The sequence below is a fragment of the Carcharhinus amblyrhynchos genome, chromosome 31 (assembly GCF_965287045.1).
Source record: "Carcharhinus amblyrhynchos chromosome 31, sCarAmb.v2.hapA, whole genome shotgun sequence".
NCBI lineage: Eukaryota > Metazoa > Chordata > Chondrichthyes > Carcharhiniformes > Carcharhinidae > Carcharhinus > Carcharhinus amblyrhynchos.
The window spans coordinates 20184722-20202037 of NC_137354.1; the positions used below are offsets into that span (position 1 = coordinate 20184722).

The 17316-nt window shown below is 44.9% G+C and overlaps 1 protein-coding gene across 4 annotated transcripts in view; it reads right to left on the reverse strand.

Annotated features, from left to right (window-relative positions):
• Positions 1–17316, reverse strand: part of LOC145360443 (L-threonine ammonia-lyase) — a 61351-nt gene that overhangs the window by 7546 nt on the left and 36489 nt on the right. For 3 of the 4 annotated variants that reach the window (XM_080215657.1, XM_080215656.1, XM_080215655.1), the window contains 2 exons: positions 9469–9636; positions 7356–7413 (listed from right to left, as the gene is read on the reverse strand). In XM_080215657.1, coding sequence (XP_080071783.1) covers positions 7356–7413; positions 9469–9636 — 226 coding nt within the window. The remainder of the gene's footprint in view (positions 1–7355; positions 7414–9468; positions 9637–17316) is intronic. The other variant, XM_080215658.1, reaches the window with a different exon arrangement.

The following is a 17316-nucleotide window of genomic DNA, read 5'->3' on the forward strand; positions in this document are numbered from 1 at the left end:
GCCCTGCTCCACAATTCAATGAGATAATGGTAAACCTGATTTTAACTTCAACTCCACATTCCTGTCTACCCCCAATAATCTTTCGCCCCTTCACTTATCAAGAATCTATCCACTTCTGTCTTAAAAATTTCCAAAGACAGTGCTTCCGCTGCCTGTGATAGAACAGAGTTCCAAGATTCTCCCACAAGAAGAAACATCCTCTCCACATCCACCCTGTCAAGGTCCCTCAGTATCTAATCTTTTTCAATCAAATCAGTATCCAGTGGATACAGGCCTAGCCTGTCCAACCTTTCCTCATAAGATAACCTACCCGCTCCTGATAGTAGTCTAGTGAACCTTCTCTGAATTGCTTCTAATGCAGAACTTGTGCTCCAGATGAAGTTTAAATAGAACTTTAACCATAGAGTAAATTCCACCAGGTCTCTTGATATGAAAGTCATTATTCATTTGTCTCCTTACTTGATCCTTGTATCTGCAAATTAAGCTTTTATTGATTTCTGTACATGGATCACTCTGCTTCTCTACAACAACCTCTAACCCTAACTTCTTGGCTTTTGGAAAAAATTCTGACCTTTTGTTTAGAGGTGCAGAGTGGAATACCTTTACACTTCCAATACTCCTTACTGAGATTTTTCTTTTACTCATTCATTCATGGGCTGTGGGTGTCGCTGGCTAGGCCAACATTTATTACCCATCCCTAATTGCCCTAGAGAAGGAGGTGGTGAGCTGCCTTCTTGAACCACTGCAGTCCATGTGGTGTCAGTACACCCACAGTGCTGTTAGGGAGGGACTCAGCGACAGTGAATGAACGGCAATATATTTCCAAGTCAAGATGGTGACTGGCGTGGAGAGGACCTTGCAGGTGATGGTGTTCCCATGCATCCCCTGCCCTTGTCCTTCTCTAGAAGATAGAGATCATGGGTTTGGAAAGTGCTGCCTAAGGAGCCTTGGTGAGTTCCTGCAGTGCATCTTGTAAATGGTATACACAGCTGCCACTGTGCATCGATGGTGGAGGGACTGAATGTTTGTGGATGTGATGCCAATCAAGTGGGCTACTTTGTGCAGGATGGTATAGAGCTTCTCAAGTGTTGTTGGAGCGGCAGTCATCCAGACAAGTGGAGAGTATTCCACCACATTCCTGTGCCTTGTAGATGTTGGACAAACTTTGGGCAGTCAGGAGTTGAGTTACTCACCACAGGGTTCCTAACCTCTGACCTGTTCAATTATACAATTATATAATTAAATGGCACTGATAGGGCACACAGCTATACCAGTTATAAATATTAAATAAGGTTCGTGTTACAACACACCAGTAATGTACATTGCCGCATATAGACTCACAATTCCCCCAACAGGAATAACATTAGGTTGAATGTGTTGTAAGGTTCCTAGGAACAGCTTGGTAGAATCTGCAGATAAGTCAAAATGGTGGAAGCAAAGCATCAGAGCAGTGGTTCACTTTTCTCAGGAAGGATTCATAAAATGGTGGACTATTGGTACAGAAGTTTTAGATCTTTGCAACTCCAGATGCTAATGACATAAGCCTCTCTGTAGCTAATCACAATGTGAGAACATGCCAATGTTGCGAGCTGTTGCTGAGTGAGTGTGAGTGGCAGCCAAATTCTTGTCATCCTGATAGGAAACACAAGGCTGAGGCAGTCCACATCAAAACCTGCTGGGTATTGCAAAACAGCAACAATCCTGGTTCAAAAGCAGCAAAAATAGAACTGGGGAGAACGGCAAAAGCAAAGGAACATCTTTGGTGTTCAAGGTGTCACGAGTGGATTTATGGTAAAAACCCACTGGAAAGTGTGTTTGGCTCCGCATCACGGTTTTTCAAATTGTAGTTTCCAGAGGATTGGCAAGAGCATTAGGTTCTGCCTGTCTGATCTTCAGCAAAACATGTGCAAAATTCACACTTAGTAGTTTGACTGACTTACTAGAGAGTTAGTCCTGTTGTGGTGCCCACAATGAAAATGAGTGCATTGTAGATTCATAGAATCATACAGTGCAGAAAGAGGCCATTCTGCCCATCAAATCTGCACTGTTATAGTCCCATCCAAGCCCTATCCCCATACATTTACTCTAGCTAGTCCCCCTTACACCAAGGAGCATTTTGCATGGCCAATCCACCTAACCTGCACATCTTTGGAGTACGGGAGGAAACCAGAGCACCCGGAGGAAACCCACACAGACATGGGGAGAATGCGCAAACTCCACACAGACAGTAACCCAAGCAGGCAATCAAACCAGGTCCCTGGTGCTGTGAGACAGCAGTGCTAACAACTGTGCCACCTGTAGTGTATTAGTGTATATGTGTATCAGTAAATCTTTTCGTTTACAGCTGTCCCTGTCAGTAGCTCCATGAGTGGTCCTGTGAGTGTAGTAGTCTGCGAATGATAGCCAGTCACACACTATCAATCATCTGGAACATGGATCCAATCCATTAGCTCTGCATTCTCACGTTGGTTTGATGAAGGTGACACCCCATAAATGCCAGTCTGCCCTGTTAGCAGCAAATAACCACCATGTTTTATCCATTGCTGTGGCACAACCTAAAACTGTCATGGGTACCATCTGTTATCCATCAACCCATGTGCATCTGCTGTGATCTCATCGTCTGTGTGGTGCAGAGATCTGATCCAAAGGAGCCTATCTCTGCTCCCCCAGATGGTGGGAATACAAAGGCAGTTTTTATTGGAGCCTTCCGTGACATTTAGAATTTGGCTGTTTGTAGTTATTGCCTGAGTGGGATTCAGGGGAGACCGAGGCCTAAGCAACAAAGTTGACAGGACACCGGTAACGCACTTCAAATTCTCACCCAAAACATTCACTGAGATTAACCTGAAAAGCTGCACATTCCTGGCAGATTTCCAATGACAATTCTTACTCTTTTGACTTTGAACATATGGTATATGATGAGATTGCAGAGTTTAGGAACACCCAATTCGTGCAACAGAGAGGCCTGTCTGGAAATCGGAGTTAAGCTCCGGGGAGAGATGGGAATGTTTGCTTTGGCTTTGGGCCTCAGGCCTCCTCATGTTTATGTGCTATCACAGACCAGTAAATTTACTGTGTCCACTGACTGAGGGCCAGAGAGCCCATTACACTACATCAGACTATACACAGAGCAGGCAAGGTGGATATAAAATCCTTTTGAAGGAACTAGACCGAGCAGACCAGATCCTGAGCAGCCTGGGAGATTTTGTCCCTGAGACACCATGTGGTCAGGCAGTGTTCATTCATCAGTCCTGGAATAGATCCTTTCAGTGCAGCTTACATTTCCCTACCTTAGGGGTTCTATGATTCCTTTAAGCATCAACTGTGTTTGTATTTCAAACAGCTACATAATTAGTCAGCCCTTATATAAACCTCTCAGGAGGCCACATCCAGCTGGGCTGACCAGAATAGCAGCATTACTGAGTTGAATGGATAAGACATGGAGAAGCTGTGAAAGGATTTCATCCAGAATTCTGATCATCCCCCAGTCTGTGTTGAATGCGTTCACTTTTGTTTTACAGAGTACTTTTCCTTTCTTTTTATCAAGCCCAATATGCTATATTGGGGGCGGCACAGTGGTAGCATTGCTGTCTTACAGCGCCAGGGACCCGGGTTCGATTCCTGGCTTGGGTCACCGTCCATGGAGAGTCTTCACGTTTTTCCCGTGTCTGTGTGGGTTTCCTCTGGGTGCTCCAGTTTCCTCCCACAGTCCAGCGATGTGGTTAGGTGGATTGGCAATCCTAAATTGCCCCTTTGTGTGAGGGGACTAGCTAGGTTAAATGCATGAGGTTATGGGGAATAGAGCTGGGTGGGATTGTAGGTGGTGCAGACTCGTTGGGCCAAATGGCCTCTTTGTGCACTGTAGGATTCTATATTCCTAACTGAGGGGGTCCACAGAGATGATCACTGATTGGGTAATAGACTTACACTACCAGTCCCAAGGGGTGTACAAGGGGACTGGTACCTCAGTTGATGTGAACTTTATATATCATGGAGAGTAGACTGCAACATTTAAATCCTTGTTCTCATTGATTGAGATCTCAAGTTGCTAATTCTGGCAGTTATCTTGGTGCTCTGACTTGCGGTTTTAATCCAGCAATGATGGCGACAGCACTGTGTATATTTAGCAAAGAGTGGAGACTGTGGAGTGGTCAACATGTGGATAGTCATCACAGATACTGTGGCTGGACTTTCACCAAGTCGGGATGTCTCGGTAGTTGAAAAACAGCTGGTGGTTCCTGATTAAGGGATTTGTGACTTCATTTCCCGAGCTGTTGGACTTTTGGGTGTGTCTTTTAAAAGAGTGGATTGATTCCTGTCAAAAGCCTGCACCTGGCATTCCCAAATCTGGCCAGCTCCATCATGGAGATAGGCATCTCCTACATATTCCGCAATTTTCATGGAGTCAGGTCAGGTTTTTAAAGTTGTGGCTCACAGTCTCTCAGCATCAGGGGTGCTTTTAAAAGGTAGGTTCAAAAGTTTATTTTCTCGCTGCAAAGTCAGATGCAAACCTCATCCATCCTTATGGCCTCTTATGCCTCCTGTGTCAAGCTGTGCCCTGGCACTCAGTCCTGAGTCCCCTCATTTCCCAGATGTCAAGCTCTGTCCACACATGTCCTGCAGCCCCTCATACCCTCTATGGCACTTCTACCATCTGCCTCCTTCCCCCACCCCCACCCCCACCCACCCCATGACCCCTTATGCCCCTATGCAAATTTATGGCACTCCATGCCTACTGACCCACTACACACTGCATCATGCTAATTAATCCCATAGTATAGTGGTGGAAGCTTCATAAATTGTAATAAATTCTTAACTTTCTCCTATATTTAAAAAAGTCTTCACTACAAGTTAGTAAAAGGGTCAATCTTTCCGACCCTTTAAAATATTAATAATAAAAACGGATTTTCACGTAATTTGTGTTAAAAAAGCATTGTGAAATTGACAACAGAGATCAGAGAGCCTCCAGCTGTTTCAACAAATTTAACAGTCGTTCTGACTGTCTGGCCAAGCCTGCATTTGTATGCTTGGCTGTCAGCCCAAACATCCATTAGAATACTGGAACACTTCAGCTGAAGAGGATGCTAGGTGGGATGACTGAAAGTTTAGGTGTTTTCAAAGATGGGTGGGAACGAGGATGGTGTTGGGGGGCATGGTTTGACAGAGGAGAAGCAGACAGAGAGGTGGAAAGGTTCAAGAAAGAAATCTCAGTGTTTAGGAGCTCAGGTAGAACCTTTAATGCCGAGGTGCAGAGATAGAGAAGAGGACACACTGACCCTTCTCACCACTCACAGCCCCACTGTCCCCCAAAAGCACACCCTGTTGACCCAATGCAACATTTCCCTTCACTACACAACTAAATGAGACCACCCAGCAAGTGACGAATGTTAATGTGTGTCAGCGTATGAAGATATGTTTACCGGACTGTTGGTAGTGAAGTACCTGAGCTCTTTGTAGGGCAGTTCTTGTAGAAATAATATCCAGTCACTAGCTGTCTGAAACAGGTTCATGCTGGCAGAATTTTCCCAGTTTCTCTGGTGCCACCCTGAACACATTGAGAACAGTAGGCCATGCAGCCCTGAGATCCTGCTGCACAATACTACTCGATTCTGGCTGATCTCTATTTCAAATACATCTACCTGACAAAGTTCCACACTCCCCTAATACCCTTACTCAACAGACATTGAACAATGCCCGCATATTATAAAATAAAACAACCTCTGTCCAGACTTGATTGATTGGGATGTTCTGCATGAAACAAATTAAGGGTATACTGACAGTTCCACAGTACCAGGCTGGGATTCTCCGGATGTTCACGGCAGCGGGATTTTCTGGTCCCGCCAGCAGTGCACTCCCGCCTGGAGGTTTCATGGCAGCATAGGGTGACATCAATGGGAAATCCCATTGACAGCAGCAGGACCAGAGAATCCCACCGCTGGCAAACGGTACGCCACCTTCTACCGCCAGGACACATGTCTGGGAGGCTGGAGAATCTCACCCTTAGTGTTCAAACCAGTTCCTGAATCCCCAACTCACAGTAAAGTTAAAAAAAAGTAAAATTTATTTATTGGTGTTACAAGTAAGGCTTACAATAACACTGCAATGAAGTTACTGTGAAATTCCCCTTGTCACCACACTATGATGCCTGTTCAGGTCAATGCACGTAACCAGCATGTCTTTTGGACTGTGGAAGGAAATCGAAGCATCCGGAGGAAACCCATGCAGACACAGGGAGAACATGCAAACTCCACACAGACAGTGACCCAGGCCTGAAATTCAACCCATGTCCCTGGCGCTATGAGGCAGCAGTGCTAGCCACTGTGCTGCCATGACACAGACTCTATCCCATTGAAATCTCCTCAGGGTTGAGTTCATTGGTTTTGAGGATAGATGGATTTTTAAAAAAAGATTCATTTATGGGACATGGATGTCATTGGCTAGGTCAGCATTTATTGCCCATCTCTAGATGCCCTTGAGAAGGTGATGGTGAGCTGCCTTCTTGAACCCCTGCAGTGCATGTGGTGTAGGTATATGCACAGTGCTGTTAGGGAGGAAATTCCAGGATTTTGACCCAACCAAGAAAATGAGCAGCCAATATATTTCCAAGTCAGTATGGTGAGTGACTTGGAGCGGAATTCCAGGCGTTCCCTGGTATCTGTTGCCATAGAATCCCTACAGTGCAGAAGGGGGTCATTCGACCCATTGAGTCTGCATGGCCAATCCACCTGACCTGCACATTTTTGGAAACTAAGGAGCAATTTACCATGGCTAATCCACCAAATCTGATATTTTTGGACTGTGGGAAGAAACTGGAACACTTGGAGGAAACTCACGCAGACACAGGTAGAATGTGTAAACTCCACACAGACAGTCAGTCATCCACCTGGGTCCCTGGCACTGTGATGCAGTGTTGCTAACCACTGTGCCAGCATGCCACCCATATGGCTGATACCCTTTATCAACACCATACTCCCGTGTTCTCCTGTCCCTTTAGAATTTAGAAATGTTTTCCTTCTCAAATATATTCAGTGCTATATTCACCGTGCCACCCCACCATTTGCTTGTCTTTCTAGATGGTAGTGGTTGTGGATTTGGAAGGTGCTGAGTAAGGAATCTTGGTGGTTCCTGCAGTGCACCTTGTAGATGATACACCCTAATGCCACTGTGTGTCAGTGGTACCTGCACATTACCCATTGCGCAACGGGGGAGTCACCATCAATTCTGTCCAATCAGTTCTGAATTTGAATCCAAATGCAATGTGCAGTCCATCCTCCCAGCCTGAACTACGAAGGTATGTTTGACAGCAAAATACCAATACCAAACTGATTTGAGCTTAGCTTCCGATGCTCTCTTACCTTAACACTGAAGATATCAGAGGTGACAAATGCCCGTTCCTGAGAGATATCCAACACCCTAAGGCAAGAACGAGAGTGAGAAAATAGACTGAACAAAAAGTGCAACAAAAAGAGTCAGAACCTGGATCCCTGGTGCTGTGAGGCAGCAATGCTAACCACTGTGCCACCCAGGATGACTCATATTAAGAAAAAGGTTCACTTGCTGGACCAAGTAAAATGAAGTCTGGAAAGTATGGGTGCTTAGGGAAGTGGCATCAGATGTTCACTGTACAGCACGTAATTTTAGCCACGTTGTATAGAGATAGTCATCATTGGCCAAGTTTTACCATTACACTCAAAAGCAAGAATTATTCTTGTCTAAAATAGTCCAGGGGAGTATTGTAAGTCAACCAAACACAAAGCAGAATGTAGTTTTTCATTTGTATAGCTAATATATTTTTAAAAATATTCACTGGCAGGTATTTAGGGGACGATGGCGGCATAGTGGTAATTTCACTGGGCTAGTAATCCAGGATGGTGAGTGAGTTGGAGAGGTGGTGCATTTGGAATTACATTGCCATTCCTTCACTGTTGCTGGGTTAAAATCTTGGAAAACCCTCCCTAACAGCATTATAGGTGTACCTACCCATATGAACTCCAGCAGTTCAGAAAGGCAGCTCACCACCAATAGATGGGAAATATCTTATCCAGCAATGCCTACATTCCATTACTGAATATTTTAAAAAGTGCCTTAGCTGCATTGGCACTATCTGCTTGTAATTTTTTCCAATACTTAACATGCTATGCATGCAGAATATTGTTTTGACATCTTGTATACTAATAAACTAATAATTTTTAAAATTTTTTTCTACTTATTTCTACTAGCTACTTTTGGGCCTAGCCCTGGGGCATTAGAAGACATTCAGTATATCCATTGTATCTTTTCGTTAGACGTGAGATTGTATAGTGTGTGCTGGCACAATGGTTAATACTTGGAATCCAGGTTCAATTCCAGCCTTGGGTCACTGTACGGAGTTTGCATCTTCTCCCCATGTCTGTAAGGGTTTCTGGCCATGATCCAAAGATGTGCAGGTTAGGTGGATTGGTCATGCTAAATTACCCTTTAGAGTTCAAAGCTGTGCAGGTTAGGTGGATTGGCCATGATAAATTGCCCTTAGTGTCTCACAGAGGGTGGTGGGGGCCTGGAATGCACTACCAAGCAAGGTGGTTGAGGCAGACACGCTAGGATCATTTAAGACTTACCTAGATAGCTACATGAGCAGACTGGAAATAGAGGGATACAAACGGATGGTCTAGTTAGGAACACATGATCGGTGGAGGCTTGGAGGGCCAAGGGGCCTGTTCCTGTGCTGTTTTGTTCTTTGTTTGTGGGATGTGTAGGTTGGGGGGGGATTAGCGGGCTAAATGCATGGGGTTATGGGAATGGGTTGATGGGGGGGGGGGGGGTTGTCTGGGTAACATGCTCTGTCGGACAGTCGATGCAGACTTGATGTGCCAAAGGCCTCTTTCTGCACTATTGGGATGCTATGATCAGGCTCTTTGCTTGGGAAATCATGCCCTTGCCAGCATATTTATACATGTACTTTCCATAGAGGTTTGCTGGAGCCCTGGATTATTCTTCCCTGAAATTACCCGGGAGACAACAACACAGATTGTAATTCAGTCACACACATCAGCCAAGGAGCTATTCTGATCATGCCTTTAAAAACCAATTAAATCCCAATAAATGAATCCTTTAAAATTTGTTCTTGGGTTGTGGCTGTCACTGACAGGCCAGCAATCATTGCCCATCTCTATTTGCCCTGAAGACCGAGTGGCTTGCTTGACAACTGGTAGACAGTGAAGAGTCAACCAGATTGGTTGAGGGAGCATCCAGGTAAGGATGCTGTTTTCCTTCCCTTAGGGACATAGTGAATGGGTTTGTATGACAATCTGACAACTGTATAGTCACTTTTACTGATGCTACCTTGTTATTTCTAGAAACAGGGCCTGTAGTGGGATCTGAACTCAGATTCACTGGATTCTGAGCCCAGATCTCAGGATTACAGTAACAATCAAACATAAAGAGCCAACCACATTTATCAAATATTCCCAGTGCTTTCTCCGTCCTCACCGTGCTTCTTCACGAGCAAGAATCTCGAGTAGTTTTGCGATATCTCCAGTGCAGTCGGCTAGTTGAAGGGAGAACTTACACAGCTTCTTGTCCAAGACCAAGGCCCTGTCCAGACACTGACGCATCAGGGGTACCTCCATATTTCCACTGCACACAACGATGACCACTCTGGAAAAGACGGCCAGTGAGCAGTTAGCAAACATCTGGCTCAAGCGTGCTTCCCCTGCAGCAGCTCAGGTTGTCAGAATGCATAACCAGAAGAAAACTCCGGCAGATGATTTCCTTGAGGGAACCCTGAGACCAGACAAAGTATCCTGCAATGAGCCAGCAAGATATCACCTGTGGTCAATTAATAATGACTCAAGCAATGGAGGAATCTGTGGCAGATGACTAGAAAGGAACGTGATGGATAAAACTACAGTAACTTGGTTCGGCCTGTATGTTGAGAGGGTTTTATGTGCACCCACACTCTGATGATGAGGGAACTTTAGATGCACCTAAACCCATCCTGATACAATTACCCCTTACCATAAATCCAAACAATCATTCCTTTCTTTGAGATGAAGAGATGACAGAAATGAGATGATTAATGAGTTCAAAAGGAAACTGGACAGACACTTGAGCAAAATAAACTTTTCAACTATGGGGGATAGAGAGCATGGGAATGAGAATGACTGGATTCCTCTACGGAGAGCTGGAATGGACTTGATTGGCTGAATGGCCTCCCTCTTTGCCTTTATGACTCTCTATAGTGGAGTCTAGTTGGCATAGGTTTAAGGTGAGAGAGAAAAATACAAGAGTCCAGAGGGGCAATTTTTTTGACACAGGCGTTGATGAGTGTCTGGAGCGAGCTGCCAGAGGTAGCAGTAGAGACAGATACAATTTTGTCTTTTAAAAAGCATTTAGGCAGTTACGTGGGTAAGACAGGTACGAAAGGATATGGGCCTAATGTGGTCAATTCAGACTAGCTTAGTGGTAAAAACTAGGCAGCATAGACGAGTTGGGCCAAAGGGCCTGTTTCCATGCTGTAAACCTTTATTACTCTCTGATCACAGTGCTGCCCCTAATGGTGAAGAGAGGCCACATGCCCACAGGTCATAATGCTTTCTCTGAGTCTCACCAATGACCCTGGCACTGAAAGGAATCTAACATTTTGAAGATCATAGAGCTAGGCCTGGTTGCCAACCCTCCAGGATTAGCCTGGAGTCTCCAAGACACTGCTGTGTGCGATCCTGGAGAAAAATCACCGGGACATTAAAAAAGCTGGTTTTTCAAAATGTTCTGATGTTTTGGAAATGTCTGTTCGGCTAACAGTCATGCATTATCCAATTGGGTAACGAGTCTTTTTGCTCTCTAATTGATATTGGAAGGCAGTGTGTCACGAGGATGGATGTGTCGGCTGACTAATGGCTGGAGTGTGAGGAGTGGGAGCATGTTATGGGATGAAACCCCTAGGAATACATTCAATCACAGTTGGCAACCCCAACTCTGAACGTGGCAAGATAGTGACTCAGCCAATTCTCTTTGGAGAAGCTAACATCAGCCCCGGAGGAGCAGACATTGGCCAAGAAGGCACAAACATTTAGGTATAAATTCGATGAAGGGTTAACACAAGATCGCAAACTGTTCAGAGTCTGAAATTACTGACGCAGTACAGTGACAATCACTGCACTTGATTCCAGACTGAGCTCATGCAGCAGTTAATAGAGAGGAATTGTGATAAAATGCAGGAAGACATCAATAAACCTGCAGAATGGCCGTTTAATTGGCAAATGAACTGCCTTCTAGATAAATGTGAGGGAATATATATTTGGAAGAATAAGGAGAAAGTGTGTGAAAAATAAGTGCCTAAGGGGGGACTAGGGATCAAAAGGTAGAGATACATACATTATTAAAGCTAATAAGACCAATAAAGCTAGCAAACAAGCACTTGTAGAAGGTAAATGAAGCTTGGGAGGGAGATCCTAAAGTAAAGTTTATTTATTAGTCACATGTAAAGCTTACATTAACACTGCAATGAAGTTACTGTGAAATTCCCTTAGTTGCCACATTCTGGTGCCTTTTCGGTCAATGCACCTAACCAGCACATTTTTCAGACTGTGGGAGGAAACCGGAGCATTTGGAGGAAAGCCACGCGGTCACGGGAGAACATGCAAATTCCGCACAGACAGTGGCCCAAGCCAGGAATCAAACCTGGGTGTCTGGCACTGTGAGGCAACAGTGCTGACCACTGTGCCACCATACATCCTGTAGGGTCCATTCATTCCGAAGACAGCACTGGTACGATGAATTTCTTTTACTGAACTGAACTTGAAGAAAATTATTACAGAAGCAGAAGAAAGCAAATGTCGAGACTGCCTGCTAAGCCAGTCCCTGTACTGTACTGGACAGCATCTCGAAAACAAACTGCACAAACAGACTAAAATCCAAACTATATTTCAATCATTATCTCATTATTATACATGTATTGGCAGTCTGTCCCTGTCTGGTAGAATCAGGTTTTGCAGCTATTGTTATCAAAGCTTGTTTTGCTTGCTGTGTACTTTTCAGGAATTCAGCCAATTTTCAGTTGACCCTGCATGCCTTTTGAGTTTTAAAATATAGTCAATTTTTTTAAGCTCAGCAGAGTTAGTTGCATAGGTAATAATATCTTAAAATGAAGTCTTTGCATAGATTGAAGCAAACAGGGCAAAACATTTTAGGATCTCTCACTCCAGTCTTGGAGTACTGTGGGCTGTTCTGGTATCCATATTATGAAAAGAGACACTGGGGAACAGAACTAAGAGATCATACCTATCAGAAAAGATTGAATAGGCTAGGTTATTTTCTCTAGGAAAGAGAAGGTTAAGGAAGTGACCTGAGGTTATGTTGATTATTAAGGGGGTTTGATAGAGGAGAAGTACAGTGCAGATTTGTAGCTGCAGGCAAAACCAGGGGCAGAATTTCACATGCGAAAAGCAGGGATGGAACTGGAAGCAGCTACCATTCTCGATCCGACCTGAGATCAATTGAGCATTGTGGTGTTATGCTGGCTGGCTCTGGCAGCGGGATCAGCGGGGCAGGAGCCTGGCACATGCCATGCCCAATGGTGGCTTGCGACTAATATAAAGGTGACATGCTAAGGCATCACTGCATGGGGCTCAAAAAATATTGGTCGTTTAATCCCCTCGACAAGCAGCATAATAATCATCAAGCGTGCTGCTGATCCGCAAACCAAAATATCACACAAGAGCACGATGATGTTGGTATATGTGCCTGCCTGGCAGCAGTCACATTCAACCCTAGAACTAGGGATGGTAAAAATCAGACACTGATAAATCCAACAGGGAATTCGGGAGAAGCAACCAAGGATTGGTTAGAATGTGAAACTCACTAACACAGGGACTAATTAAAAACACTCATTCATTTATGGGATTTGGGTGTGCCTGGCTGGCATTTAAGAGCACATGAGGGAGAAAGGAATGGAAGGCATGATGGCACAGTGGTTTGCACTGCTGCCTCACAGCGCAAGGGACCCGGGTTCAATTCTGGTCTTGGTGACCATCTGTTTGGAGTTTGTCTGTTCTCCCTGTGTCTGTGTGGGTTTCCTCCAGTGTCCAGTTTCCTCCCAGAGTCCAAAGATGTGCAGATTAGGTGGACTGGCCATGCTAAATTGCCCCTTACTATCCGAAGAATGTAGGTTAGGGGGATTAATGGGGGAGCTTCAGGAATGGGGCAGGGGTGGGCCTGGATGAGATGCTGTGTCAGAGAGTCACTGCAGATCGATGGGCCGAATGGCCACATTCTGCACTGTAGGGATTCTATTGTTCTATGATATACTAACAGGGATAGGAAATGAGTGTTGGGAGGAGATTTAAATGCTGGCATGGATCTGAGGGGTTGAATAACCTGCATATACTATATGGAAATTAAACTAAAAGTCTACTAAATTATAAGAGCAAAACTCATTGACACTTGAATTTTTCTTTTATTTATTCTTTGATGGGATGTGGGCAAGGTCGGTATTTATTGCCCATCTCTAATTGTCCTTGAGCTGAGTGTCTTGCTTGGCCATTTCAGAGGGCAGTTAAGAGTTAACCACTTTGCGGTGAGTCTGGAGTCACATGTAGGCCAGACTGGGTAAGGATAATTCTTCTTTCCCTAAAGGGACATTAGTGATTTTAGACAACTGATGGCAGTGGTCATCATTACACTAACTTTCAACTCCAAATTGAAGTAATTGAATTTAAATTTAGCTGCCATAGTGGGATTTGAACCTGTGTCCTCCGAGTATTATCTTAGTGGTGCAGTGACATTACTACTACACCATCATCTCCCCCAAAGCTATTTCAGCAAAAAATATATCTTCAGGCATCTATTAATCTGAGCCTGTGTTAGTAGTCCGCAGTGTCCTGCATTGCCTTGTGTTACTGATGGTTTTCATTGTCAATCCTGGCCTTAGGCTCTGGCCCAATAAAATTGTGTTTCTCTTCACAGAAAGGAAATTACAAATTTCTCTCTTTCCCCAGTCGCCCGATTAAATCCAGCTGGTTTCACTGACATGCTGCTTTATTAAATGTACAGCGATTCCCCAAAGTGCCATCCCAGCTGGATTGCCTGACATAACTTAGAGTCAGTGAGTGGAACTCATGCATTTTGGTGGAGAAAATGATTATCCTTAAATATGATTTCAGTGAAAGTGGACTTGGTGCTGGACAAGGACGGAGGGAGTTGGATTACTGGATCATAGAATTCCTTAAGTGCAGAAAGAGGCCATTCTGCCCATCAAGTCTGCACCAAGCACAATCCCACCCAGGCCCTATTCCCATAACCCTTCATATTTACCCTGACACTAGGGTTAATTTAGCCTGGCCAATTAATGTAATGCGCACATCTTTGGATTGTGGGAGGAAACCGGGACAACCAGACAAAACCCACGCAGACACAGGGAGAATGTGCAAACTCCACACAGAGGCCGGAATCAAACCATGTCCCTGGTGCTGTGATGCATCACTGCTAACCACTGTGCCACTTGCGCTGCTAACATTAAGGAAGAAACTCACGTTAATGAGGACATTAAAACAAAAGCTAATGGAAATCTTGGGGTGGGGGAAGGGGTGAGGATTTTCTGCTGTTCTTTTCGGGTGGGTTTGGAGAAGGGAGTAGAAAATCTCACGAGGGGCACAAACCATATTTCACACCAGCATAAAAGCCTGACGCCACTGTCCTTGCCTCCCATCAGTGACGTAACGGGAAAACTGATGTTCAACGCCCTTAACATTATAATACATTTACAGCTCATTACCAGGCCTCTATGCCCGGATCATCCACACCCCAGTCCACCATAAGAAAATCCGTTCATGTCAGTCTGACTGCTCTCCAACAGCCTGGACCAGGTGGGCAGATCCCTCAAAGGAGCTTAGGTCAGTGAGGAGAGGGCCATGCCTGGGCAATAGGGCAATAGGTATAGGGCATTGGTGAGGCCGCAGCTGGAGTACTGTGTGCAGTTTTGGGCGCCGCACCTGCGCAAGGATATTTTGGCCCTGGAGGGAGTGCAGAGGAGGTTTACTAGGCTGATACCGGAGTTGAGGGGATTGAGCTATGAGGAGAGGCTGAATAAACTAGGCTTGTACTCGTTAGAGTTTAGAAGAATGAGGGGAGATCTCATTGAGACGTATAAGATGATGAATGGGATGGATAGGACAGAGGTGGAGAGACTCTTCCCGCTCAAAAAAGACAGTAGGACTAGGGGGCACAGCCTCAAGATAAAGGGGAGGCGGTTTAGAACGGAGTTGAGGAGGAACTTCTTCACTCAAAGGGTGGTGAATCTCTGGAATTCTCTGCCCGTTGAAGTGGTGGAGGCTGCCTCGCTAAATATTTTTAAGAAGCGGGTTGATGGGTTCTTGATAAGAGAGGGGATTAAGGGTTATGGGGAGAGGGCGGGAAAGTGGAACTGAGCCACAACAGATCAGCCATGATCTTATTGAATGGCGGGGCAGGCTCGAAGGGCTAGATGGCCTACTCCTGCTCCTATTTCTTATGTTCTTATGTTCTTATGTAATACCTGGCCGCTACCACAGCATTGACAGGGAGGGGGGATTGCATGAGGTGAGGGGTTGCGGATGCATGTGGGGGGAAGGGGAATGGTTCTAAGTGAACTCTTATGCAGTTTAAAAAAATTACGCCCTGATCTTTATGAAAAAATTTGATCAGAGCCCCACCAACCAGCGTGATGTCCCTGCCCCTTGAGGTTTTTTTCAATGCTACAGTGGAGAAAGTTGGTTGCTGGCAGCTTCAACAGTACTTTTCCCACCCGCTGTTACACTCTGCTAAATACAGGTAAAATGCCACCCTAGATTTTATCATAAGGGTTTGAATAGAAAAGTCAAGAGGTCAGGATGGGTCTATATAAAATGTTATTATTAATTATGTGGAATTTACAGCACAGAAACAAGTCATTTAACCACAAGAATGTTGCCGGGGCTAAAAAGATGTAGCTATGAGGAGAGATTGGATAGATTGGGGTTATTTTCCTTGGGACAAAGAAGGCTGAAGGATGACGACAGAGTTGTGCAAAATTATAGAGGAAGAGATAGAGTGGACAGGATAAAATTGTTTCCCTTGATGGAGAATTTTAGAACCAGGGTACATGGATTTAAGATAAGCAGCAAGTAAGTGTAGAGGGAGCACGAGGAAGAACTTTTTTATGCAAAGTGTGGTGTCTGGATTTCGCTGCCCCAGTTGGTGGTGGAGGCAAAGAGTACTTTTAAAAAGTACCTGGATTTGCACCTTAAGTGCTGTAAGCTACAGGGTTTTTTTTTAATTCATTCATGGGCATAGGCGTCACTGGCTGGCCAGCACTTATTGCCCATCCCTAGTTGTCCTTGAGAAGGTGGTGGTAAGCTGCCTTCTTGAATCGCTGCAGTTCATGTTCTGTGGATTGACAATGCCATTCGGGAGGGAATTCCAGAATTTTGACCCAGTAATTGCAAAAGAATGGTGATATATTTCCAAGTCAGGATGGTGAGTGGGTTGGAGGGGAACTTGCAGGTGGTGGTCTTCCCATTTATCTGCCTCCCTTGTCCTTCTAGACAGATGTGGTTGTGGGTTTGGAAGGTGCTGTCTAAGAATCTTTTGTGAATTGTTGCAATGCATCTTGTAGATAGTACACACTGCTGCTACTGAGCATCAGTGGTGGAGGTTTTGAATGTTTGTAGATGCAGTACCAATCAAGCGGGGCTGCTTTGTCCTGGATTGTGTCAAGCTTCTTGAGTGTTGTTGGAGCTGCACCCATCCAGGCAAATGGGGAGTATTCCATCCCACTCCTGACTTGTGCCTTGTAGATGGTGGATAGGCTTGGGGGAGGCTTTGGGGAATCAGGAGATGAGGAACTCATGACAGTATTCCTAGCCTCTGATCTGCTCTTGTAGCCACTGTGTTTATGTGATGGGTCCAGTTGAGTTTCTGATCAATGATAACCCCAAGGATGATGTCAGTGGGGGAATTCAGTAATGGTTACACAATTGAGTGTCATGGGGCAGTGGTTAGAGTGTCTTTTATTGGTGATGCTCATTGCCTGGCATTTGTTTGGTGGAATTATTACTTGCCAATTGTCAGTTCAAACTTGAATATTGTCCAGATCTTGTTGCATTTGAACATAGACTGCTTCAGTGTCTGAGGAGTTGCGAATGGTGCTGAACATTGTGCAATCATCGGCGAACATCCCCATTTCTGACCTTATGACAGAGGGAAGGTCATTGATGAAGTAGCTGAAGATTATTGGACCTAGGACCGACCCTGAGGGAATCCTGCAGAGATGTCCTGGAGCTGAGATGACTAACCTTTCACAACCATAACCATCTTCCCATG